Here is a 26,961-nt window from a genome sequence, read left to right on the forward strand (position 1 = left end):
ATGGCCAGGACAGCTGACCCAACTGGCCAACGGGGTATTCCATACCATATGACGTCATGCTCATATAAATAGGAGGCGTGGCCCAGGAAGTAGCGATCGCTGTTTGGGCATTGCTCGGCGGGTGGGGAGCAGTTGCATTGTGCATCACCTGCTTTGTATATTCTATTATTGTTGTTGTTATCATTATTATTATTACTGTTCTACTTCATTTTATTTCAATTATTAAACTGTTTTTATCTCAACCCACGAGTTTTTCTACTTGTGCCCTCCCGATTCTCTCCCCCATCCTACTGGAGTTTAGTTGCCGCTACATGGTGTTGGCTAGGGTTAAACCACAACACACTCCTCTCAGGATCCTGAACTCCACCATCCCATGGTCACTGTAACCAAGGCTGCCTTTGACCTTCACATCCCATGTGAATGAGCCCTTCCTTGTTGTAAGTACGAGATCCAGGAGAGCATGTCTCCTTGTTGACTCCTCTATCGTTTGGGTCAGGAAGTTATCAACACAACCCAGGAACCTCCTGGATTGCTTATGCCCTGCTGTGTTGTCCCTCCAGAAGTTATCTCAGTGGTTAAAGTCCCCATGAGGACCAGGGCCTGCAAACATGAGGCTACTTCTAGCTGTCTGTAGAAGTCCTCATCCACTTGTTCTTCCCAGTCAGGCAGCCTATAGCAGACACCCACTACAATGTCGTCCATACTAGTCTACTCCAGCAAAACTTGGAGGTGAGGAGTGAATGCTTCTGTCCAGTGGCAGATATTTTTAGTAGATGTGCCTTTTGTGTGTCCTACCTATTAGGAGAGGTGGATGGATATTTTTAATATGGGAGAGACAATTTTCTCTACTTTTTTTCTCCTTGGAGCATTTTCTAGTTTCTACCCTAAAATAGCCCACAAGAAAATTATTCTGCATTTTACTTTCATACAGTATTAGTAGCATACTTAGTTGAGAGATTCAAACTCACCGAAAGACGATATTTTCCCAGTCTCATGCTTGGTGAAGTTCAACAGGGAATGAGGTCCCATAACCCAAAACATAATCTAGGCATGGGACCCCGACCATGGAGCACTTGCCATGCAGTCTTCTCCTAATCGGCCTGGTTGGCTAACCAGGGAAGAAAAGTTTTTACCAAAAGACTTCATACTTTTACACTTGACTGTCTACCTTTCTGTAGGCACTACTACTTCCTGGGTCACTTAGTAGTATGGGTTCATGATCTAAAGTGAACAAGCTTACTGCATCTATGAATGGCAAACTGCAGACCTTCATTGGCGGATCCTACAGGGAACCCATAGGGATTCCCAGGGTGCATTAGCTGATCATTTAGATTAAGGCTGCATAGTCGCTTCAAGACAGGCACATGTAAACCCTACCTGCATTTGAAGATGGGTTGTTACAAGCCACCTCCAACTCAGGAGCTATGTAGATATGCTAGTTCGGCATTGCACCTCAGCAAAAAGTGCATCCTCTCAGCAGATCTGGCTAGCTAGGTGTGGGAAAATAATGGAAGATTGGCAAGGATTGTAAACACACTCAAGTGACTTGCAGCTGGGGTGTCAAAAAACACATATATCATACTAATTGTTGTTTGGCCTTGTGTGTTGGACAAGTAGAACATCTGTGTTTAGATAATATAGGCCTATGATAGACTTAGAGGCTCCCTATCGAACATGCTTGAGATTCCTGTCCTGCTGTGGGAAAGATCAAAGCACAGTGGTAAATTACACCTGCACGAATCTCTGAAATACAGGCAAAATCAGCAGGTTCAGTGATTGTCTAGCATGGACCAAGCTCCGTGGTGCCTGCATTCCCACTTGTGTGCCTCTGCCCGGGTGCCGTTTCGGGGATCCCCCAGTTGGCAAGGTAATGAAAATAAATTTACTCTTTGCATTTCATCCATGGTTTTGTGGTTGTTTCTGCATCTGCCTGTGCCGGCTCACACACTAGGGCTCAGCACCATGACAGCATGGCCAACCAGCCTCCTTTAAAAAGCTGGTTCACATCTGAACCCAGAGTGTAATTAGACTCGGTGCCTAAACAGAAGTTGAACTTTCTGGAAAAAAAATCTAGGCTTAACTCAGATTACTGAGACTTATTGAAAATCTGGCCATAACTCATGAAATTCCATACTGATCCATTTCCAAAGAGTTTATTAAAGGCAAAACTCAATTGGTTTGGAAGGAACTAGTTCTTCCTCCAGTGGAATTTTCACCACACTGCGATGTGGCTTTTCCCACAGTACAACGCACAATGCTACTAATGTTACAGGATAACTATAGTCCAATGTGATGTGCCAGAAGACTACATACTACGAAGGTGAGAAATTGGTTGTAAATTTTGACTGCCAAAGCTGAATTGATTCATGCAGCTTTAGAAATATGTAAAATTTTGCAGCATTTTGTGTAGGTGATGATCCTGGGGAAAGAATAGCAAGAATAAAATCAGAAGTAGCAGATAAATCTGGGTAAACTTTAAACTGGAGCAAAATGTCATACATTATTGGTATTGGAGTAAGAACTTCCCAGATGTTGTAAATGGAGCCATTCTTAAAACTGCAAAAGCAAAATAGATTAAATATATGAAATATGTATCACACCAAGACATGACAATGAATATACACCTTATGAATCACAAAACGTATTTTATCATAATGTACCTCATTCTGCTGACTCTGTTTACACGGAATGAAAAACGAGGGGAAAAAAAAAGTCATTCTACATGGGAAATATAAGCTGTTTTGTTCTTTTGGGGTTCTGAAAGCACAGTTGACTGGGCTTTCTTAATTGACCATGTAGTATAGTATCTAAGTACCCCAGGAGCATTCTTTCATACTGAAAAATATTTTTATGAAACTTTCGGTGTTGTAAGTTACCATAAAACCAATGTGCTATGTTCTGCTTACATTTGTGAAGCATTACAATACATGCAGAAAGTCTGATAAAGACTGTTAACAGGTAATAAAAATAAGGGAGGTCTGCCTTTTCTGAGTACTTCTGGGTAAGATCTATACCTTGATCTGAAATGAAACTATCCTTGCATATGCCAATCCAGATACTTTTTCCTCTCTAACATCTCTAACTTCATATTGAACCCTACCACATTTTATGAGGCTATCTTAGAAGTACTTCTAAGAAGGGATAGATAATGCTTTTCTTTAAGACATCATGAACTCTTCATTTACTCTAATGTGCAAGATGGATCTACTAAAAATGCACAGTATTACTATGCAGAAAATGGGAAAAGCTGTTCTTGTGATACCTAGCCATATATGGCTGTAATATTACCCATTCAGCTTTGAATAAGAGACATAGAATGATTCAGAAATGTGAAAGGAGAACTTTTTCATTTAAGGCAGGAATTTAAAATTATAAGTTGCAAGTCTGAGTAATGCAGTTAGACTGAAGTTGAGACATCGCAAATGAACAGAGTCAGAGTCACACAGCTGAATGAATTCCCTCATGCAGTATTGTTGAAGAAAACCTTTATTTCAGGAAATCTGTAATATTGCCTCTGACACAGCCGGTGCTTGGCTGAAAGATTATTGTCTGTGTCTCCATTTAATGTCTTTCCATCTAGAGCTAAATTCCAAAGAGAATTGCCTAAAATATCTATTTATATATAACTGGCTGTAGCTCCTATTCATTGTACATTTCTAGTTACTATTTCTATATACTGGTGCATAAAGCAGGATATAGCAATTGTTCCTCCCATTTCTGAACATACTCCCCTTTGAAAAAAAAATCAATCATGTCCTGATTCAAATGACTGCATTTTTAGAATACACAGGAATTGTATCTCTCTATCTTCTGCCAGAAGTGGATGATGAGTACATTTATTTAAAAGTGTAGGTCTCTTACTTTCTGTTTTTATATTCCTGTAGATCATCAGCTATAATCTTCTTCGTTTTTTCCCCAGTAGATCTCAATGAATCACAGTGAATAGCATTGCCTTAAATACAAGCATGAGGATTTGTGAGCAAAACTGTGGGTTTTCTTAAATTTTACTTCTGTTCCAGTGTCTGTATTCTAAGTATTATATGCCTAATACCTTGGTTCTTAATTTATTCCACTTCTCTGTTTTCAGCAGAGGCCTCATTGTCATCTTTATTTAGTGACAACACTAACTCTCTTCCATCTCTTCAGCAAGACTGTGCTGCGTCACAGTCATCTTCCAGTATCAACAGCCATTGTCTCTCACAGCACACCTCCAGCCTTAGGAGGAACAGCCCATATAGTCCTCGTAAGGGACAGGTTTTGTACAATTTTACCATCCAGCCTGGTGTAGCCCCAACGATGACCATTTAAGGATTTCCCAAACTAGATATTGTAAAATACTGTATGAGCAGAAAATAGTATTCCCAGAGACCTGCGGGCAGTGCTAGGCCTGACTGTCCCTGCCCACTGGGGCCTCCTCACCCTGCCTATGTCCCAGGACGCCATTTCAGCCCAGCCTGGGGCCATCAGCCCCTGCCCCAGTGATGGCGCAGCAGGGCCACTCTCCAGCTGTTAAGACGGTTACTTACCCAGTGATGTCTTGCTGGACAACGCAGAGCTCTTGCCTTTTTCCTCTTGCTGGGCAACATGAGACAAGTTTAGTTACTGTAATATGCTGATCTTCCAAGCCAAGAGGTCACTTGCATATGCAGATCCCCAGGTTTAGGTTTTCGTACTGCACCAACAGGACGCACTTCTAGAGGCTTCCTAAGGAAGGTGTGCCTTCCGACGACTTTACAGGAAACTCTGATACTTAGAATGTGTCATTAAAGTGATTTTAGTTCACAGGCTAAAAGATGAAGTGCTTAATAAAATGGGTTAGGTCCCATTGAGGTTTTTGTCTGTTAGCATACAAACTAATGGGATGAGCTCCCCATCAGTTTACCAGCACAGGCAGCATAACTTGTGCTCTGCCTGTGGGGCAAAAGAAGGAGCAGTCAGAAAACAGCCTCTCATAAAATATTCTTTTGGTCAAGAGCAACGATGGTCCTTATGAAAACGAGCAAATTACCTTGATTTCTGGGATGACTACAAGTAGACGGAGTTTCAGTGAGGACACCTACTATGCAAGATCTCCTTACATTGTTCTCTATCAAAGGAAGAACGGCGAGTCATATTTTTCCCTTCTCATTCCCTCCTCAGTAAAGAGTAAGCTTTCTTCCACCCTTGAAGGCTAGCCTTTCCTCCCAGCCCACTCCAGGAAAAATGCAGCCACCAAACTACACTAGCTGATGACTGCAATTGGATGTTTCCCTGTGCATTTTCGCATTTGTTCCTTCACATTTGATCCTTGGTTTGGTTCCTTATTCTGAACCTTTCAGGTTCACAGACAGAAGCCAGTCCATTAACCCACACTGAGGGAGTGGTTAGAAGTTTGTTGGACCAGGGTGCTGGGAGTCACAGCTTGCAAACTTTTTCTCCTCTCCTTGATTTCATCTACCTGAGCAAGAAAAAGTTAGGAACGTTCTCCCACTTAAGCTGGAGAAAGCGGTTGTGTTTTAAAGGAATTAAATAAAGATAAAGTTCAGGTAAGATGGATATGGCCTTCAGGAAGTCTCTTTTTCTTGAAATTCCTTACTGTCGTGGCTCACTGATAATGTACTCAGTGCACCGATTATAGCTCAGTGTTTGGGCCCATGCTAATGAATCTATTGCATTGAGGAAACTGTTGGGAATCTCATTAGTGCTGCTGTCCCCTTCCTGTCTTTTTAATCACCTTTAATACCTCAGATTCAGGAAGAAATGGGAACAACCTGTGACCCTGTGGTAGTACATAGTTCTTGTGCAAGATGGTCTCTCTACCTCGTTTTCTTGATTTGTGGGTGGGAACTTACATTGGGCCAGCCCTGTTCTGAATCATGGAAACACTTTAATTTTACGTCACTGTCTAAAGTAAAGCTTTTAATCTTTACTATACATTTAAAATCATTTCTTTTCAAATTTCTGAAGCTTCACCTATTTCACTAGCAGATTTCTTGGCTCGTTTTTGGGGAAGCAAGTTCTGTAGAGGGAAAAACACATCTTTTAGACATGTCTTTGAGCAATGGGACAGATATATGAAATGTTTGGTGCTGTTTTGACTTCTGTTGCTACTAAAAAGAGATCAGCTAGGGGGATTGAGAAATATAACCTCAGGATACTACCTTGGAGGATGCGCTGGCTGGGATTTTACAGTCTACAGGCATTTTCTGTCAGATATACTGTACACAAGGGCGTTGCCAAATAACAACAGAGAGTATTCATGGTATTCTGAGGAACTGCCAAAGAAAACAAGTCTGCAGATTACCCTTTATTTGATGTTATGCTGACATTTCTCACATCAACAGAGTTTCTAGAACCGAAAACTTAAAGATAAATATCTAAGGATGGATACTGGGCCGGGATTCTTTTTTGGCTTTTTAGGGAAAAATCCTAAATACATTGAAATCAGCAAAAATTCAGTAATTATAGAAAAAAACTTGGACTTTGAATAAAAAAAAAGCTTCCCTTATCTGTAAGTGGGTGTGTATACCCATAATTTTTGTCTTTCCTTCTATTTCAAACCTTGGTTATGGATTTATAACTTTGGTTATTTACCCATAATGTAAATTAAAGTTAAAATTAAAAGCCATTGTAGTTAAAAGAGTATTTTTTTTCACTGTCTTCCAGTGCACAAAAAAGTACTTGTTTTGTTTCTTTTAATTACATAGAAGAAATAGATTTGGTTTAAAAATATGTCTTGAACTATCTCACTTGGTAATTGACACCTGCAGCTACATATAAGAAGAAAATAATAAAATCTACCCACAAGGCTTCCTGCTTGTTAATCTATTGCAACAGTAGTATAAAAGCAGGAAGAGTAGAAACAGTTCAAAAAGATACAGGGAGACTTGAAAAGGCCAATACTTACACAAGCGTCAACAATAAGGAACCCTAAAACTCTGTTCCTAAAACCCTACTTTACAGTTTTGGATGCAAGACAGGCAATAGCAAAATGCAAGTCACATGGAGTGCATGATCCAGGAATCCGGGGAACTTTGTTAACCTTTCATTCTTATACTGCCATCAAAATAAAAAGAAAACAAGTTTTTGGAATAGCAGGAAGGCAAAGGCAGTTGAAGACAACAGAGGGATCTCTCCTTGTCAGACTTTCCTTTGCCAGGCTAAACAAGCCCAACTCTTGCAATCACCACGTGCTTCAGCCCCTGGACCACCTTCATGTTCCTCAGCTGGACTTGCTCCAACATGTCCTCATCCTTCTTGTCCCCGGGGAGCTCGGAGCTGTGCAGGCAGGAGGGCTGAGTAGAGGGGAATAGCACATAAGCTTCAGGAAGGAAAGGGGGCATGGAAGAAGGGAAGGAAGACTGTGCAGGACGTGACCTGTTGCCATAACTGATAAAGAGAAAACTGTTACTGTACAGTGTACTGTAATTTTAATTAATTTGTTCTGTTCATTGCTATGAACACAGCCCAAAGCTGCAAACATTAAATAATGTGTTGCAATTTTCCAGTGGTGGTTGCTATGAGACATAAACAGCAGGCCACTATAACTGATAAATGTCTCACATTTGCTTCAGTTTGGCAGCTGTAAAAGAAGTATTGCTCAAGGTATTTATCAGTTTTATATACTTCTGCTTATCCCAGACAGGAACACTTTTTCATGATCAATACTGAAGTTCTGGTAATTTATAAATGTCTTTATTTTGCTCAGAGACCAATAATTCTGGTGAAGTTTATGGCAGAAGTCTCTGGATAGGTGCCCTCTCTAATGGAAAAAGATACAACTTTTGTTTTCTCCTTTCTGGTATTTCCTGAGCATCTGAAGCTTTTCTATTTTCATTATAGCTAAAGGAAGAAAATCTTTCTCCTTCAGTATTTTTAACTTCAGACCTTTGCAGGGATAACACGCTATGAAAATGAGAAACAGAAAATACTTATTTCTTTTCTGTCCTATTTTTACTGTTTTGTTCAATATTTAATATTATACAAATAATCTTGGTAGTGACTCAGAAGATAACTCGAGGCTGGTTAAAGAGGTCAGGTTATTAGAGGCATATTGTGTTCTGAAACAAAGAGATCAATGGGTGTCTCGAAGTGAGCACCCAAAAATGTCATGTTCCAAAACCTTTAGCAACTCTTGAAAATCCAGTGAGTAGCTTGCATTACTCCAGGGAGGAATAAATATGGGTTGCACAACGAAAAGGTACAGTGGTCAGGAATGAAATCTTTAAGACATCCTAGACTGTCTATACAGGAATGAAAGACAGTGGAAGTCAAACTGGGCACTAAACTATTCTGTAAGAAAAGTTCAGAAACAAACTTCAGGTCTCAAGGATGAAGAAATTCAGAACAACAAAGCTGACCCAGAAATGAAATTGAGAGCAGCATCTGGGTGACAGCTCCAAATGGTCTTGCTGGGTTTCCTCATCAAAAAAAAAACCCCAATAATTTATTGCTTTCTAGGGGCCCTTTCTAAGGACTTTCTACATCTCCAAGCTTACAGAACAGATGTGTTGAATGAAGGCAAGACTATAAATTCAACCTCGCTAAATTCAGTGGCAAAACGTAGCTGATCTTACAGGAGGCAGGATTTCACTTTGCATTTCAGAATCAGTCTCTGAAGTGCAGTTTGTCACAATTGGCTCAACAATATCTCATGCATGACACAAAAGAACAAAAACAATGAGATGGAAACATATTAAACAAACAGCACAGAAAAATAACTCAATGAAAAAGCATTTCTTTCCAGAGGCCAATATGTGTTTTCAGAGGCCAATATGTGTTTTCAGAGGCCAATAGTAAAATCCGTGTCTGAGTCTATTCTTTTTAACTGAATGTCATCTAAGAAATGTTCAGATGTGGAGAAGCCTTCAAAAGAATTTCCTTTCATTCCCATCTCTTTTTCTGTAGCATGAAAGTGATGGTTGTGCATCTTTTAACTAGCTGGTCGAGGCAAAAGTTTGAGGTCTTCTGCAGAATACTGAAGGAAGAAAACCCTTTATTAGAAGTTGTGTTTTCTTGATGGCTGTAAGCTGGTCTGATCTTTTTGACTTTGAAGATGAGAAATCCAACTACCTTCCTATCAGTATGTTTAATGGGGCATCTAAAGCTAAATGACACAAAAGGTATTCATTCTTATATTAAAATGCTGACACAAAAATAATTAGTGTTTTCACAGTACAACATCTTCCCAAAATGTTCTCCTATTTGTAACTTTGGTCTGAGCTGCAGTCAAAAAATATCAACACATTATTTCACTTCATAAAGGTAGTGGACAACCTCAAGGACTATGTGATTCCTTTAACGTGTTTTCCACAGGGGAATTTATTTTGGAAACTTGCAAACAATAATTATTGCATTTAAGATCTATACAGATTGATCAATTTATCACTAATATACCATTTTTTAATACCAAAAGGCGCCTTCATGGGAACAAAGATCAACTGTTTATGCTGTTGGTTGAAACTCTTCATGTCTAGCAAAATCAGTCACTGTCCCTTTATCTTCTTTTATAAGCATCTCCATGCAGTCAGTGCTAGGGCATTCAAAAGACTGTCGCAAAACCACAACAGAAGAAAAAATGAAGGGGGGCACTCTTTCAAATAAGGCTCTTTACATGTTTTCCTTCACTCCGTTTTTGCCTGTTATTGCACAGAGATCCCAGCAGTGGTGCATTACCATAATATTTAGCCTTCATAAAACAGTAACGCTGTCTGGGTATTTGTGCAGATTTCCTATCTGTACTATCAGGAATGCAAAGAACTTGCTCTCTGAGCAAATGTTTGCAAGACACAGAAAAACTGTCTTCATTAAGGTCCTCTGCAATGCTCAGTCCTAATTTCAAACGAGCAGCAGCCCTTTCCCACCTGCTTGTTCATATCCACAGTTTTTGCCAAAATGAGAGAAAATGCCTATATAATTAAAATTGAGCTTTTAAACAATTTCTCTCTTTAAAACTGCCAAACTATGTAAACTGCTCAGTTGTGCATGAGATATGCAGGAACTCAAACTTGTTTGCATTTGCTTTGCATCTGTATTTCTCCAGGATTTGCTTGGCTCAGCTTTGCAACAGCTTTCCCAGAAGTGTCACCAGTACCCCCCTGCCCCGTCCCCCGAGAGTCATTCCCCTGAGAATGCCTGGAAATGAATTGTTCTTCCTTGTTGGCCTCCATCAGTAAACACTCATTTATATGCTGTCCAAACATTTCAAGTATGTTCTCTGTATTTCACAGGAGCCAGTGAAAGTCCTTTTTACTTCAAAATGCACTGTCAGAAGAAGTCTAATTCTGTCAAACATGGTGGCACAGGTGAAAGAAGTGTTAACCAAGTTTGGGGATTATGGGGATTTTTTTTATGAAATACAAATGCTTATCAGCACGTAGCTCACGTTCAGAGATGGTCATGACATACTTTGTAATTCTGTGCCTGTAGGAAGTAGACAGCCTAGAGCTCTTATCCATCCTGCAGATCTGTGAGCAGAACGTTCACAGATTAAACAACTAAAATGTGCTGACTACCAATAAGCTTAGGTTTTATTGAATGTTTAAATATGTCAGGCTACCAGATAATGAAATAGCAGCATCTCTATTAAGGTTGATATTAATAAAGAACACAAAGAATAGAAGGCATGGTTGGAAGGCATTGCATGTATTTTGTGAAGAAATGGAAAAATAATTTAAAATATATGCTTTAAATAAGGTAAAACTTTCTGTTTGGGGGACAGAAGGGAATCTTTTTTATGAAGATACAGGCATCTGGTTAAGCTTGTCCTAGGGACACAGTTAATGCCAGAAAAAGACAGATGGGAGATCAATGCAAGATGTCGTTATTTTTAAATACAATTCAGAGAAACATTTTAATCACTTCTCCAAATTTCTACCAGCATCTTTTTTTCTGCCAGACACATGCATTTCTTTATTGCACATCAAGCTGCAGGACATGTTTTTGATACTTAACTCTGCAATTAGAAGAAAACATAAAGAATCAATGGCTTTGATTCTCCTTTAAATGTTCCTCAGTTCAGCCCAGAATTATTCTCTTACATTCTAAAAGGCATATGGCTGTAATCTGGATTACTCTTTGAAATGCCATTTGTTTGGATTCCATTTCACTGATAACCAGTCAGGCAGTCTATGGAGTTGTATAATTTCCATTTGTGGACACTAAAATTTGTCACATAGCTTCCAGCGCGGAGTAAAATTCAGTGATCAGGAAGCCAGCCTGCATGTCTAGCTTCACTTCTGTGACAGATATCTTGCATGATCTTTAGAAATGGCATTCCAGCTTTTCCAATGAAGTCAAAGGCTTTGTTCCAGGTCCTATGGTGAAAGCCATTTCTACTTCCAAGACAGACCTTGGTTAAGATACCACGGATAGGAAGGATCACCACCAGTCCACTCTCTCCTCCTCAGTTAGCAAGTGATTCTTCTGGCCCACTGCAGTTTTGTTGTTCTTTTCCAAATCATCCTTGTCACCCTTTCTAGGTAAAGCTACATCACAGTCACCACTGTGATCAAAGCTTGTGCAGATACAGATGACCTCCTGAGCAGATAGTAGCCAGCTCATGTACGGTCCCAGCAGGATGGAGCAGCAAACACCAGACACCCATTTCCTCCTCAAGCAAGCTATTTGCTGATACTGACCTCAGTGCTGCCATGGCTACAATGCTCACAGCACATGAGGAATTAAAAGTTTGTGTGGCTTTAGGTACTCACTGCAGTCCAAGTAGTTCCTCAGGTGGAAAGAGTCTCTCTCTCTGCAACAGCCATCCATCAGAAACCCCCCAACAGACAGCAACTGAAGCTCAGAACCTCTCTTTTGTTTTCTTCACCAAAAGCCTTGCAGCCTGAATTTGTTAAAAGTCTTATTCATACCTCAGACAGAGGAAGCCTCTCCTGCTTTCCTCCACTCACCCCCGGACACCACAGCCCAAATACCTATTTTAAGAGTATTCCCATTCTAGTTGATTTTTGTTAGCTGGAATTTCCAAATGATTGAGTAAATAACACTAACAGAATACACACACATCAGTCTCACTGTGCCTTTCAAAAAATGAATAGACATATAAATTTTCAGTAGTTTTATTGAAAAATGCCTCTTTCATTTCAGAAATAAATAATATAAGGCAGTGAAATTCACAATTTGCAGTTAAAATATAAAAGCAGCAATTCTATATCCATAGTCTTGCACACAATTTCCAACTGCTTTTGATAACTAAGAAACATTGTATTCTGAAAAAAAATTCCATACTAAATATACAACATAAACATGCAATTCCATCTCTGCAGGATTGACTGCAATTTGGCATAAATGTTACTGTGTCTACAAACAAGGAGATTTCAGGCGTTATTAGACTGTATCCAGTTGATACAATGATTTCAGCTACTTAATGTCTGTGGTGTTTAAAGGAGATGTATAAGAGCAGTATATGCTCTGCAAAGTGTAACTAAGAATAAAAGAAAATGACGATATTGGAAGGAGAGGGAAATTTTTGTTTCTTTTTTAACTAGATAATGCAGACCTGTGATCTGTCTGAACTGCAAACATGCATTTGAAAAAGAAGAAAAATGTAGAGCTAAAGCAGACAGTCCTTAGAAAATTTGCAGCAGCTCTGTGGTTATTTTTGTTTTAGTTTTTTGGTTTTCTTTTTTTTATTTATTTGTTTTTACATTATTTTAATGAAAAGGCAGCACTGGGATAACTGAATGCATATATTAACCTGTACGCAGCCACTATAAGCAAAAGTATTTTACAAGCATTTCCAGAGCAATATGAAGTCTCTAGGTACACACATTGCTATCCCCACATAAGCAAGATACAAAACAAGGGTGCGTCTGATATGAAAAGACCAGAAAGCTGTATTGCAAAAGCAATGACGCACTCTCCCTGTGTGTATCTGCAAATGCAAGTATAGCAAAACCAAAAACCACCAACCAAAAAAACCAAAACAAGACACAGATCTTTTATGGTTTTGGTTTTGCTTTTCTTGACAGCGACCTTTTCCAGCGCATGTGCTCAGGGTATTCTGGTGAATGCATTTCAACTCCATAGTCCTCATACTCGTCCTCTCTCCTTTCTGACTCCATAGGTACTATAAAGGGTTCGCCTTCAGGTTGATAGGGTCCACTTTCAGGCACATATGGTTCTGGTTGAAAATAGTTGTCCGATTGAACATAATAGTTATCGCATGTCTTTGAATCCACAAATACAATGAAAGTTAGTTTGTCTACATAATGTTAGTCCAATCTTATTTCCATATAATAAATATATAAATTAATAGTTCACTGGGGGTATTTTTCAGTTTTGTTCATGAATACTTTTTGGCAGTAAAATAATAAAAAGTTTAAAATTCATTTTGAAAGGCTTTGTATTTATAATACACACAACATTGCAGAAAAAGTCTTAAATTATGCAAGGGACCAATTATTGTAAAAGAAAAAAAAAAAAACAAAACCAAAGCAAATCAAATAATAAAAATATTATTTTACAGCTACTTCAGTAAATCCAAGCACTGGACTTCATTTTTGACTGTGTAATTAGTAGAAGACATGGAGCAGGTAAAATGAACGGGTGGGTTTGGCATATACTAATTTTCTCTGAGAATGGGGAAAGTAAGTGTACACATAACTATCACCAGCGGCAATATACAGTACATGTCATTTTCTCGTGCTGTTCCTCGTAACAAACTGAGTTACAGCTGGTGCTTCAGGAACACCAAAAACTACAGCAAAACAGAAGAAAAATAGTTATAAAACTTTGGTATTTATAACTGCAGTTACAGAATCCAACAAGATTACATATAAAAAAAGGCACATGCCCCAATTCAGACATGTTGGAAACAAGCAACAGACAGGTAGGTTTCATAAGTTGTCAAAGATGTTATTCCGGCGTATAGCAAGCAGCAGCAGGCTTTTATGCAAAAGCATCACGTAGAGTTGTTAACAGATTTTAGTGGATACGGTCCCATACAAATCATTTACAAGCCACAATTAGTTTACTATTTACATACGTCATTTCTCATTTACCAGGTTAAGTCTGTCTCTTCTAACGGCATTACCTTTGCTGGTTAGTAGTTTTATAAGCCTCCTTCACCACTGAGGCTTTTGATGGTCTGGGTCTTTTTTTAAAAAAGAAAGACTGTCTATTTTATTATTGAAATGCAACAGGCTTAATGAATTGACATCACTGTCCTTTATCTTATTCACAAGTTGTGTTAGTAAAAAGAACCTCCCCATTCTATGAGGCCAACATGGTTCAAAAACCATATCCGTGGTGAAATATCCATACGGACTCATTTTCTAATAAGCACGTGCGCAAACATCTCAGAAACAGGATTTTCATGTATTCAAACTGTAAGCAGCACTGGCGACTTAGAAAATGTGTTAGCCGAAACCTGAAACAGGTCAAAGATGATGTTAGTCTTTTAAAAAGTCCATCTGATGAGCAAAAACATACTTTCATCCAACTAAATACATAACAGTTAAGTCATAAGCATATATTTATATATGTATACATAGCTGCTTACTAAAAGGAGAACACTGCAGAATCACAGGTACAATTTTCTTTCTTTTTCATTTAAATAAGAATTTTGTGTGAGATCTGCACAACCACCTGGTTCTTTAACCAGCAGCACTGAGTCTGCAAGTATGTACATATATATATATATATCTCTTTTCTTTCTTTTTCTTTTCATGGGTACATGCACAATACACTAACAGCAAACCATATCCAATAGTAGTATCACATACACTAATTTTGAGATGTTGCAATGCATACATATTAATTTGTTAACAATACTGTGGTCCTGCAGGATCCCCATGTTAAAATATATTAGAATCTTTCCAGTCAGAAATTGGTGGCCGCTGTGACCCTTTCTTTTGATTCCAGAAGCAGCCTACTCTTTTGAGACACATCACAAAGTGGAAGGCTGATATGACCCAGGGCTAATCAGAGACTCCATGGTGTCTAATTCGGTAGAAATTGTAGGACAGTGGTGTTTTTCAGTTGTCTGCACTGTATCACCGAATGGATTTCCTTTGTGGAAAATTTTTATTTCAGGTATCAATTTTGTATAAATAATCCTGACATTGCTCAAAAAGAGACACACGGAAATTGCCAACCACAGCATTCTTTTTATTTTTCAAGAGAAACATGGAGAATTCAACCTTGTTCTGAAGACGATTGGAAGGGGTGGGGATGGAGGGGAAAAAAGAAGAAGAAGAAAATGGTCACTTAAATCCTATGAGCAACATTATCAACTACTAACCATCTATGTTTAAAAAAAAATACTAAAATATTTAGTTACTACTTCCTATTTAAAGCAAACCACACATAACATCAAGTAAATCTGCATCAAACTCCAAATGACTGCTCATATACCTGCACATTACAATGAGGCAGGCCTGCTCATTGCAACCATTTCCTCCTGATTCAGTATGTCCAGGCTAGCAGGATTGACTCATGTCAAGCAGCTCAATATGAACAGCCACATCTGTGAAGGCTATTTAAGGCAAGTTAAGTTGTTTATAACCTACCTGGGAATCCTTGGCCATTGTAAGGGATGCTGGCACACTGGGATGAATCACAATATCCTGGTGGTCCTGGGGGACCTCGAATACCCGCATTTCCAGGACGACCTGGCGGCCCTGGTGGTCCTCGTGATCCTGTGGAGCCTGGTGGACCACTTCTAGATTCTCCTTGTGGACCTAATTTTAGAATTGAAAGGTTGGAGGGTTGTTTTCTTTAAGAGCCAGCTTGATAAAACAGCTAACATTACTGCTGTCTAGACTACACAGTCTAGGCTCTGTCTTTGGTGAGAAAACACTTGCACTTTGTTGCTATATGGGGGTCAACAGAAAGAAAAACAAAAGAAAACTAAAAATGTGACTCATCATTAGTTGCTTCCCCGTGTGTGGCTTACTTAAGGATTTATTCACAGAAACTGATTTAGTAAGGTTTGAGCCAAGTAAGAAACATCAATGAATTCTCTGGTTTATTTCCCCTCCGTGTAAGATACGAAGGTCTCAAGGGAAACTACTAGATTAGACAAGCACACTGGATTTCAATTAAAATATAGGAGTACATTAATTCTGCTACCCTTTAGCCCCAGGATAGATGAGGTAATGTTTTTTTTGGAACCGGTCTTATTATGCTTAGCAGAAAAGTAAAGCTTCAAGTAACTGGGGCTACAATTTGCTGCAAGCATCTTATGGGTCCTGTAATGAAAAACCATGTTTAGCCTAGTAAACTACATGGAGAAACAAATGATGCAGCTGATTTCTGCCAAGGCATCAGTGAAGAAAATTGCATGATACAAAGAGCAAAACCAATGGTCAAATCGTCTGACTCTATCATCTGGTAACACTGCATGTGGGAGTATTTTGTAGTCCGGGGACAATTTGTAGTTCTGTAATCACAAATAAAAAATAGAACTAGATACTGCAAAAGTATCATCTGATAACACTTATGAAAATATCCGTCAAATATTGTCAAATATATGTCAAATATTTGGACAATGTATTTTCATGAAATACATTTTCACACAAGCAAGCATGCCAGATAAGTAAATTACAAGATAAAGATAAATACCTACTAGCCACATCCAAAAATCTTTCTAAATTGCCCTTTTTTGCAGGGGTTTCCAGTAAACTCTAATACATGTAAAAAACATGAAGTGGACAGAGTAAAGCATGTTCATTCACCATATGTAGTCTGGTTTCCTATGAAGAAATGTTGTCTTTTTTTCTCCTACTTTTCTGTAATTTGATAAAACAAGAAATATTTACCAGGTGGTCCTGGCAAACCTCGTGGGCCTTGAGATCCAGTCCCTCTTTCGCCTTTCTCACCAGGCATTCCTACAGAATAAAAAAAAAAAAAAAGCAATAAAAAACAAAGGAAGGAAACCACATCAACAAATATTTCTTCATGCTCTCTCATTGATATTAATATTTAGTTCCCATTATTTAATGTAACAAGGCTGGTCAAACCTTATTTTGTACAGATGTCCAAATGTGCATTTGGGGAAAATAATTTGGATATAAATATACTAACCTAAAAATAAAGTAGGATGCAGAAGTAATTTAGTGTGAATAAACTTTCTCAAACATAGAAAAATCTTTGAGATACTTAAAACACCACAGAACCTTATTATTTTAAACTACAAACAGGAAGGTATTTTCAAGCTTGCATACTTCTGTTATAAAGGATGCTTTACACTTTCTATGTGTAACAGTTATGATGAAATAAGTTTAAGAAAGAGCAGAATTCAGAAATTTGTTCTTCCTTGATTTTTTTCTAGTCTTTTTTAAAGATTATACTGAAATATACACTAGAAAACACAGCACTGAGTCTATGCTACAGTAGAGTAGCTGGAATAAGCAAAGGCCACAACATAGTACAGTACAGACACTCCATGTCATTGCAGTGATCCAAGGTAGCCGCAAAATAGGTTTACCCATATGCTCAAACTCAGTTTAGAGTTGCTTCCTTCAGAGTACTGCAAAGAGCTAAGGGTGCAGGCCTAATTCTTTCAACTCCTACTTTTTATTCTTGGTAATGACTCATTTTATCTCTTAATCAGAGTTCTGTTCTGCAAAGAGTCGTGTTACTCCAAACTGCCTTTCAAGATGTAGCTGTTTAGTGCCAGAAGAGCTCTGAGAACATTCACTTTCCTGGGATATCCTGTGGAAGCCTGAGACAGCAGCTGAAATGTTATACCAGCTTGTGTTTCATGAAACATGAGCAAGGGAGAGACAGAGGAAAGCACTGATGTAATTAAACTTGTCCTCCAGAACATCAGTGTCCCTCAGGAAATCCAACTGACCTGACATGCTACTGCTAGGTATGGGCTTCCTAGTCTGACATGGTAAAGGGATCAGACTGCTCCTCTGGCAGCCTCTGCACTATGTCCACTGTGAAATATACAGCTGCCTGTATAATTTACTCACCTCTTTCACCAGGTGGTCCTTGGACCCCAGGAGGTCCTGGGAATCCTGGTCTTCCTCCAGGTCCAGGCTCTCCTCTTGTCCCAGCAGCTCCTGGGGGACCAGGTGGTCCTGGTGGCCCTGGCTGGTTACGGTTTGAATAATAATCGTTCGGGATTTGATTCAGCATTTGATTGAACCGGCTCATTTGACCTTCAAAATGAAAGAAAAATGGTTCAATAAACCATGTGAGATGAGTGAAAGTCTTTTATCTGAGTGGGAAGGAATAAAAAATTATCTCTTTTCATTAAATCCTATCCTTGTTCCTATTCAATGGATTAGTGGTGAACTAGTACAAATGCATTAGGAAGTCTTAAGATGAATGTCTGATAAGAAGGCTGAACATAAATGGAGGAGGGAGGGAAGAAAGGTAAGGGGGATTCTGGAAGCCATTAATATTAACAAAAATTAATTTTGAAGCAATTAAAGTCACAAAATAAGCACTTGTTTACAATACTCTCACTCTCAGAGTTCTAATTAGAGGTTGTTTCTACTCTGAAGGACAGATAGGAGTTGTTACACTTCTAAAGGTGGAGTATCACATTTCTATGTACTTTCAGAGCTCTGAAGCTACCACAAACACAGTGTAAATTATTAATGTGTAGAGCTAGCAGCACAGAGTCTATGAAGTTGCTTTCTTAAGCCTGTAGGATGCATAGGCTAGTACCTATATACCTTCTGCATATAGGCAAATTTCATTTCCAAAGAAAGGTATCTGAACAAAAGCAACAGCATTGTGAAATTATGCAGAAAGGAGCCCCTAATGGGGGGGCCACATATACCCCTACCCAATTAGTGTAATGTGCCAGTCCTAGCATAACCCTGAAGAGATGAGCTGAATATGAAAAAAATAAGGCAGGGTTGTTCAAAAAAGAGATGCTAAAAGATCTCAGACAACACATCCTTATTCATAAGTCTAATACATTCATGAATGTACTTTCCTTCCTCTGCGATGGCTAACTGATAGACATGTTTTAAATAGCAGCCATCACAGACATTTTAAAGGACATACTGTCCTCCTCCCTGTACAGAAGCACTCTTAATGATCCAAAAGCTGTATCTGTTTACCTCAATCAGCACTTACCCTTGTATTAGAAACAATATTAAGAACAATTTATGGGCACATTTGTCTCTGTCCTCCTCAGCAGGTCTGCTGATAGCAAAAGCGCTGCCTCAGGGACAGAGAGAAAGCCTCTGTAGAGAACATTTTCATGGGCTGCAGAGCTGCACTGTGTGGCAGTAGAGGACTGAAATTCAATTTGGAGTCCTTATCCAAATAAATATCATTTTTACATGCATAGCACAGTTGATTCTGTGCACAGTATTTACCCAACACTCATTTGTGTTTTCCTGCTAGCAAAGTACCTGCAGCGAGCATCCTTTTTCTCACCAATTCCTTTTTCCCGAAGACAAGACATGTTTAATAAGAAAATGTATATTGATTTTTATAACAAAGATAAAGTAATTTTGGACCAGACTGACAAAAGGAAAGTCACCTTCCTTGTACAGAGTATTAGACTTGCATGTGTATTTCCAAAGGTCACAGATTAGTTTATGATCAAGCTAGCCATTTGGATCTGGCAAAAATTTAGTGCTAGATTTTTTTCCACCAAATCATTGGCATTGGACAGCTATCAGATCACTCAAGCTCTTGCTATGCTCTGTGGCCAATATCCCTCACCTTAAATTTAAACTACCGCTTTCTCTTTCAACAAACGAAGTAGTAAATTACTAGTATGAGAAACAAAGCAAGCAACACTGTTTACCATTTATCAGTTGTTCACAAACTTGTCTTGCAACTGCTCGCATCATGTTCTGAGAAGCAATGTCACCCTAAAGAATCAAAACCAAAACAAGTGTTTTATTAGCAAGTGTCTGTGCTTTTAAAGACATAGTGTTTAATTAAAAAAATCTGACAAAAACTGACTTTAAAGCAGACTTACTCTGTCACCTTTTTCTCCCTTCATTCCAGGTGCTCCCTAAAATAAATACAGTAAAAATAAAACAGCTGAAGGATTATCTTATTCCACCTCACCTATAGGTTTGAGACATGCAATTTTAGAAAACATTTTTACTCCTTCAGGAAGACAGACCTGGTCCTCCTTGAACTTTACATTTCAGAGATGCTAAAGCAGGTGCCAGAAAAGACTGGACAAGCAGTGATCTTTTGTGTACAACCAAACAGACTGACAGATGCAGAAGAAAAAGATCTGATGGAAAAATTCAAACTAGGGCCAAAGAAACTGATGTATCCTGACACTGGGACCACACTGGCAATTTGAAAGTTGAATTTCTAGCATCGCATTTCCGTAAATGGTGAATAATCTTTTGTGAATTATATAAGGCTCTTTAATTTTAAGTCTTAAGCCAACTCACATTAAAGAAGGTAAGCTAGGAAGAATAACACATGTCTAGGAAGGGCAGCTGTCTCCTTGAACCCACAAGAAACAGACCCTGTGTTAAGCGAAGAAGCGCTATGCAGAGATGACACATAAGATGGAGAGAGAGTAATAGAATAAGCCATTAAGTGCTCATTCTGTTTATAACAACAGCTCCCCTGCAAATTCTCAACCATTTCTAGTCTTACAATAGTCTCACTGAAGTCTTAGCTTGAGCTGCTTTATAATTATCGACATTTGCCAAGAGCTAACTTTTGTCTAACAGCAATTTCCATTTGCCTTTGAATACTCTAGTGGTTGTTGTGGGTTTTTTGGTTTTCAAGAGTACTATGTAAGAAGCCAACCAGAAGGACTGATTCTAATTTTTATATATATATGCGTGTGTCTATGGCTGGAAAAACATCAGGTATACTCTGAAGATGTTCTTAAATGCTGAACTGGAGATATGCGCGTACAATCTACTCTGCAAACAAAATCCCGTGTGTGCACCTCCCGCACAACTTTTTGAGATTTTAGCCTTATGTTTCCATCCCAGTGCTAGCAAAGCAAAGCATCAAGAGAGACCAAACCATACTTTCCAAAAAGTTGTAATTACAATGCTTGGTATGATGGATTTTTAAAGATTTTCAAAATAGACAGCAATGATCTCAGAAGGATGTTTATAACTTGCTTAGGTCTATTTGACATGATTTTGGCCACAGTAAAAATTGCAGATGCCCATTTAAAATAAGTAGAAAATTAGATTCACAGTCATTTGTTTTAGCCACTATGTTGCCCTTTGAAAAATCTAAAAATCCGCAAAGTGTTTTAAAACTATTTTTTTAATTTTGACATGAAAATACAAAAGAAAAAAAGAAAACAAAACTGCACTTACTGCAAGACCTGCTTAGGAAGCTGTCATGAATAGCCCTTCCAATGCTCCTGAATACTCACTGTGACAAATGCCACATGTGCCAAACTCCAGGGCAGTACAAACAAAACTTTGCCCTGAACTATGGCTCCTGAAGTGGCCAGTTTCACAGGTGACTTCAGTGGATGCAGAGTTAGGCCACAGCTGAGTCCTTCTAAAAATCTATTGTAAATTCACCTGCCAGAATATATCCAAAGAGCACAGGAGCTTTGTGAGTTAAGCAAAAAGAGGCTAGCATGAGTTCAAATAGATTTTCACTTGCAGCCTAAATTACTATTTGAACGTAAGGCATATTTCAAAGGTGAAAGACCGGTTTGGTCATCTGCTGCTCTGCATGGCTTTCCACACAGTTACACATACATGCTAAGTATTACTGCTTTTTACATTGTAGTATTTCTTTAAGGAGCCTGTTTATCACCATTAACAAAGCAAAGGCTAAGTGTGGGCCGCAGCTGTTTTTCATAACATTCCCACAGTACCCACAATTAATTTCAACAACACGAGACAACAAACCATTCCACTGAGGTCACAGCAGATACAATTTGAATGCGGTGGCACTGTTTCATAGACTTCCACCAAGGTTTTGCGCAAACAAATTCCCATGGGGTATGTCGGGGTGTGAACTTAGTATGCTATCTGAGCTTCTCTGCAGCAGTGTTGCATACACCTACCTCGTGATACGCCACAGAAAATATGAGGCAGCTCATCCATCAGTGAGTTAAGTAGTTGGCATATGGTACATTTGCATCACGCATAACAGATCATTCATGCAAAATTAATTGCACAGACTCAAATGAAAGATTTAGAAAGGCGACACCATAAACGTGCCACTAGAATAAATTATGCCACCAATGAGACAGTTACTAATATGTACACAATATACCCATCAAACTGATGAATATTCTTTCCCTTCTGTCCTGCACTTTCATCTATATCTTTTCTTACTTTGTGAAGTCCACAGGGAAAAGGTCTGTCTTTCAGTTTTAGTTTAGCACAGCCATATGCTGAAACAGACCATGAACTTGTAAATGCCATAACAACATAAATAAACTGTAAGAATTAAAGCCATCAGGAAAATATGACATTTCTATCTGTCATTCTCTAATAATTAACATTGTGGTAAATGCTGATGTATTGCAGCTCTAAAAGATGTAACTTGACTCTGAATTCAACAGACATTAACATCTCAGTTATAACTATCACATTTATCTGAAATATCCATTGAATAGAATTGCAGGTTTTTCACTGGTGCTAGTCTATAACATGAAACTCTGGCGGAAAAAAATACTAACAAATTATTTGGTGCTTCTCTTTCTGTTTGAAACTTGGCAATTTTTGCTATTTTCTGAAAGCATATTAATTTGAAATTATCTGAGTACATATTTATAATACCTGCTCATTGTATTCTCATTCTTTCTAAAGCTTTCATAGTACAACCTCGTGTTGTTTTGACAGGAAGCAAATCATGCAGTGCATCTTCTTGTTTATTCACTAGGTAACTGCAAGCATTAGAAATCAGATTTCTGGTCCACTATCCCGGCAATAATCTAATAATTACTTAAAGTGCCCTGTTCTAATGAATTCACTTGCTAGAGCATTCACACACCAGAACTATACACAGAAGAGAAAAAAATGAAGCAAACTTAAAATGTTCAAATCCTATATGCTGTTTCTGGAAATATTTTTGCTGACCGGTCAAGAAAAGTTCTTCAGGCTGCCTTCAGCCACCGGCCATATTGGTAAGACAGGAAGGTGCTTTGATAACAAAAGCACAACCTTGCTCCACAGTGTTGCCAACAAAGGTCCCCCAGCTAGAAAAATGCTAAGGCCATTCCTTAATTATAAGTGATACACAGTCAATTTTACAATTCATTGAAATCAAATGAGCTTCATTCTTCAATTTGTGACCTTGCAAAGATACACTGATTCAGCCTTATGATTGGAAATCTATCAGCTGTTCCAAACTAATTTTAAAATTTGAAGATTAACAGCTGAACGATTATGTTACCAACAAAGCTCATTTTCCACCTGGATATTTTAGAAATATAATTTCCAAAAAATAATTACAATAGCAATTACTGAGTTGCTATTTACATCTTCCTCCCACTTGGTTATATTCTTCTTAAATTTCAGTTTATTTTCTTTTAATAGACAAAACTGTGCAATTTAGCCAACTGCTTGCCAGCATTTTGAGAAGCAGCAGCTGCTGCTGACATTCCGTTTTGTTGATATCCTGCAATGAGGGAGTCACTTGGGGTCACTGTGAGGAAAGGCTAGTTTATGCTGCATCTGCTGACAATCAACATTTTGTTGATATCCTGCAATGAGGGAGTCACTTGGGGTCACTGTGAGGAAAGGCTAGTTTATGCTGCATGTGGGATTTTTCTGAGCTGTGGGATGAAGGCTGGGGATGAAGCAAAGTTCTATGGCTGAAGGAGAACAAAACAAAGGAAGTTTTTGCTATTTTTACTTTAAAAGATAATGCAATCAATTGTTTTCCCCAAAAGAATGTTTGCTCCCCACAAGAACCGCCAGTTCGCTGCTCCCAAAGCAGCATCTTTTTGAGACTTCATCTAGGATGTCTGCATAGATGGATGCAAGATCAGTTAACATATGGCAGAGAATGGAAAATGCTCAAAAACTGCATTTAAGTCACAAAACACATCTCTCTTGCGTGCTCGGAACCTCTAAATGTTTTCACAGTCTATTTGGTGCTGGAGGCATCAGTCTGATAGCACTATATATAAAACATGAATGCTTTGCACTATTTCCTGGGGACCTTCTAGATCAACAAAGTCAGACCCTGTTGTCACAGAGTCTGTTTTATAAACAAGACAGCTCTACCTTAAGGCGACTTAGCCTGCCTACCCATCCATTACCATTTTCACTCTTAGGCCTATAAAACAACAGTACTGGAACTTTTCTTCTCAGATAGTCCACGATTTTCAACTTCCCATTACATTTATTCATAGAAGATGTATCTATTTCTTCTTGAGCTAATATCCTCTTTTAGCTTAATGACTCTTTCTTACCCTTGCTGGTTGTTACCCTATGATACATGTACGGAGTACTACCAAATTCTGGTTCTCTGTTTGACCAGACAGACAGAGGACAGATATTTTATTCTCCTCTAGGATAGCCAGTGCTCAGTTCTCAATAGATTACTGACTCATTTGTGTTCTTACTGTTCCTTTTTTGGTCATTCTGTTACTACACTGAAAAAACACCTAAGTTTCTCTTGGAAGTACTTATAAGCAGATTATAAAGTCAAATTTCCTATTTCCATGAAAATTCAGTTAACGCTTCAACTATCAAGTTGTTCCAGTATAAGTACACATTGAGGTAGAGAAATGTTTACAGCTACATTCATGGTGTGGCCTGCCTCAGCTTAGCACGTTAGTGGTATTTAACACATCAGGAAAGAGTTCCAATAGACTGCATTCACCGGGAATGTCCTCACAACACCAAGGCTCCTAGTAATCTGCATGTAACTGTGTATCTTTGCCTGGGGTGTAATGTTCCTTGCTTTGTAGGGGTCTTTCACCTTACTTGCGCTGCATAGCAATACAGGTTGTTCAGGTAGAAGAAAAAAATGGCAGGATCTGGTTGAAAATTATTTACTCCTTATATTTACCAGAGGCAATGTGAAGCCTCATTATCTTTCTCCAGCACAGGAAGTTACAAATTCAGGCAGGCCTGAACTATGATTCATGACACTGCAAGTTGCATTTGGCCATTAGGCTACACTTTTGGCAATTCTAATACTGGACACAAAGGAAAGCGTTGAAGTTCTGTTCACCAGGAGTCTGATAAAACATCTGTGCAAAGTGCAAGCCAGAATTCAAACATAAGAAATGGTAAATATGATGCACAGTGTCCCGTTACAAGAAAGTGCAATAACTGGAAAAAACAATGTATTTCTAACTGAAAGGAACTCTTAAGATTAGAGTGTAGAACTTACACATGGTGCTTGGACAGGAGTTGACTGCCTTGCTTTGCAAAAGCACTGAAACTGGGCTTGTAGCCGAATTTCTTTCTATGCACATTATTTACCTGCAGAAGATTTTTGCTGCTGAACTGGGTCAGCTCTCCAGTGTTCCAGGTGAAGGAAAACTCGGACACACCTGGTAGTTTGAAGCTCACTTGTGAACAAACCACAGCACCTTGTGCCCTGGCTATGTCTATCAAGCATATGACCTGGCAGGAATATCACATTAGCAATGTATGTCTAAAGGCAGGAAACCTTCAGTTATTTCCTAAGACACTCAATGTCCTCTACTGCAAGGAGAAATAGGATTTATAGGCTGGCAAATGCAGACTGAATTCAACATGTGTATGAGAAAATGACCCAGCTTCCAGGTGCTCTTGGGAACTTCCACTTCACAACCATCAAGCTGTTCAGCCTACTATATATTCTTCCAAATTATCCAGCTGTTGTATATACAGTGACATTGAAGTAGCATTGAAAATTCTGGCTGATTGCCAGACATTAAAGTACAAGTAATGAATGACTTCCCATTTCAATTACTGTCTCCACTCCTGACTCAAACATAATTTCTCAGAGATCCTATACATGAATCAATTCAAATTTCTCCTGAAAGTGTTGGTGGAAGGCAGCACCTCCTGCTCTTTCTCCCTATTTATGCATTTTAACTTTAAAGGTTTGAATAGAACCCACAGAAACCACCCTCAAATAATTTTGAAATCACATTGTAAAAAGCACAAAACGTTTGCAAAACAGAAGTGATTATGTAATATTATCAAAGATTGTCCATCTTCAGCAACATACCACTTTTTTACTACACACGCACATACACAAATATAAAGACTTTCCAGCCATTTTGCTGACCCAGTTCTTCATGCTTATACAGTGTAGGAATATATATCTTGGCATATAATAGCCTATGATCTTTTTCGTGGAAACCAGAGACCACAATTTCCAGCCCCAACTATTAAACTCAGCAAAATGACATACTGTAAAAATAAAATTGTTTGAAAAAAGGCTTGCGGTCTTAGGTCAGTTCCACTGTATTAACCACTGTCATAAGTGCAAGACAAGTATTTAAAGCAAGGAGAAGTCTCATATTCATCAACAGACTGTAATTTTAAATTTGATACTGTAAGTGTATTATTATCTTACTGGTGTCCCACGATCTCCTGGCTTCCCTGGTTTTCCACTTGGGCCAGCAACTCCTGGAACTCCTGGGGCACCCTACAGCAAAAGACATGTAAAGTGAATTGTGGAAATCCACAACGGCCTAAGTGCTAATAAGAAATGTGTTATTGTATTGAGTGCAAAGCAATACTGAAAATGGCTCCTATCAGGTTTCGTTTCTGTTAGGTACATATCAGGCTTGAAAACTTTCTTCCGGAAAAAACAGGTTGTTTTTTCATCGAAATGTGTCCTTTTACATAACACCACAGTTTAACAGGCATTTATGAATCTAAAGATGCAGAGAGTGTCTATATGTTTTTGATATCGCTCTTAATGACAGATTCCTAAAGGAATACAAGACAGTTTGGCCTTCTAACTTCATCTAGCAGGTCTGTGATCCATGAAAAAGTCCACACAAGAAGTCCATAAAAGTCATTCTAGTGATACTAGATAAATATGAACAAATAAAAGACCAGTGTTAGGTTATGTGATAAAAGCCCACCTGCACACCCACAAAGGAGCATAAGAAAGACAATCATG

General features: G+C 38.6%; 1 protein-coding gene across 1 annotated transcript in view; it reads right to left on the minus strand.

Moving 5' to 3' along the window:
- Positions 1-12,642: 12,642 nt before the first annotated feature.
- LOC104079190 (collagen alpha-1(XII) chain) overlaps positions 12,643-26,961 on the minus strand; it is a 49,143-nt gene continuing 34,824 nt past the window's right edge. The window contains exons 29-35 of the mRNA XM_009581131.1: positions 26,407-26,478; positions 19,901-19,936; positions 19,724-19,790; positions 17,922-18,110; positions 16,761-16,829; positions 15,510-15,680; positions 12,643-13,120 (exon numbers count right to left, since the gene is read on the minus strand). Of these exons, the coding sequence (XP_009579426.1) occupies positions 12,939-13,120; positions 15,510-15,680; positions 16,761-16,829; positions 17,922-18,110; positions 19,724-19,790; positions 19,901-19,936; positions 26,407-26,478 (786 nt within the window). The 3' untranslated portion in view covers positions 12,643-12,938. The remainder of the gene's footprint in view (positions 13,121-15,509; positions 15,681-16,760; positions 16,830-17,921; positions 18,111-19,723; positions 19,791-19,900; positions 19,937-26,406; positions 26,479-26,961) is intronic.

The sequence above is a fragment of the Fulmarus glacialis genome, unplaced genomic scaffold (genome assembly GCF_000690835.1).
Source record: "Fulmarus glacialis isolate BGI_N327 unplaced genomic scaffold, ASM69083v1 scaffold10967, whole genome shotgun sequence".
Taxonomy (NCBI): domain Eukaryota; kingdom Metazoa; phylum Chordata; class Aves; order Procellariiformes; family Procellariidae; genus Fulmarus; species Fulmarus glacialis.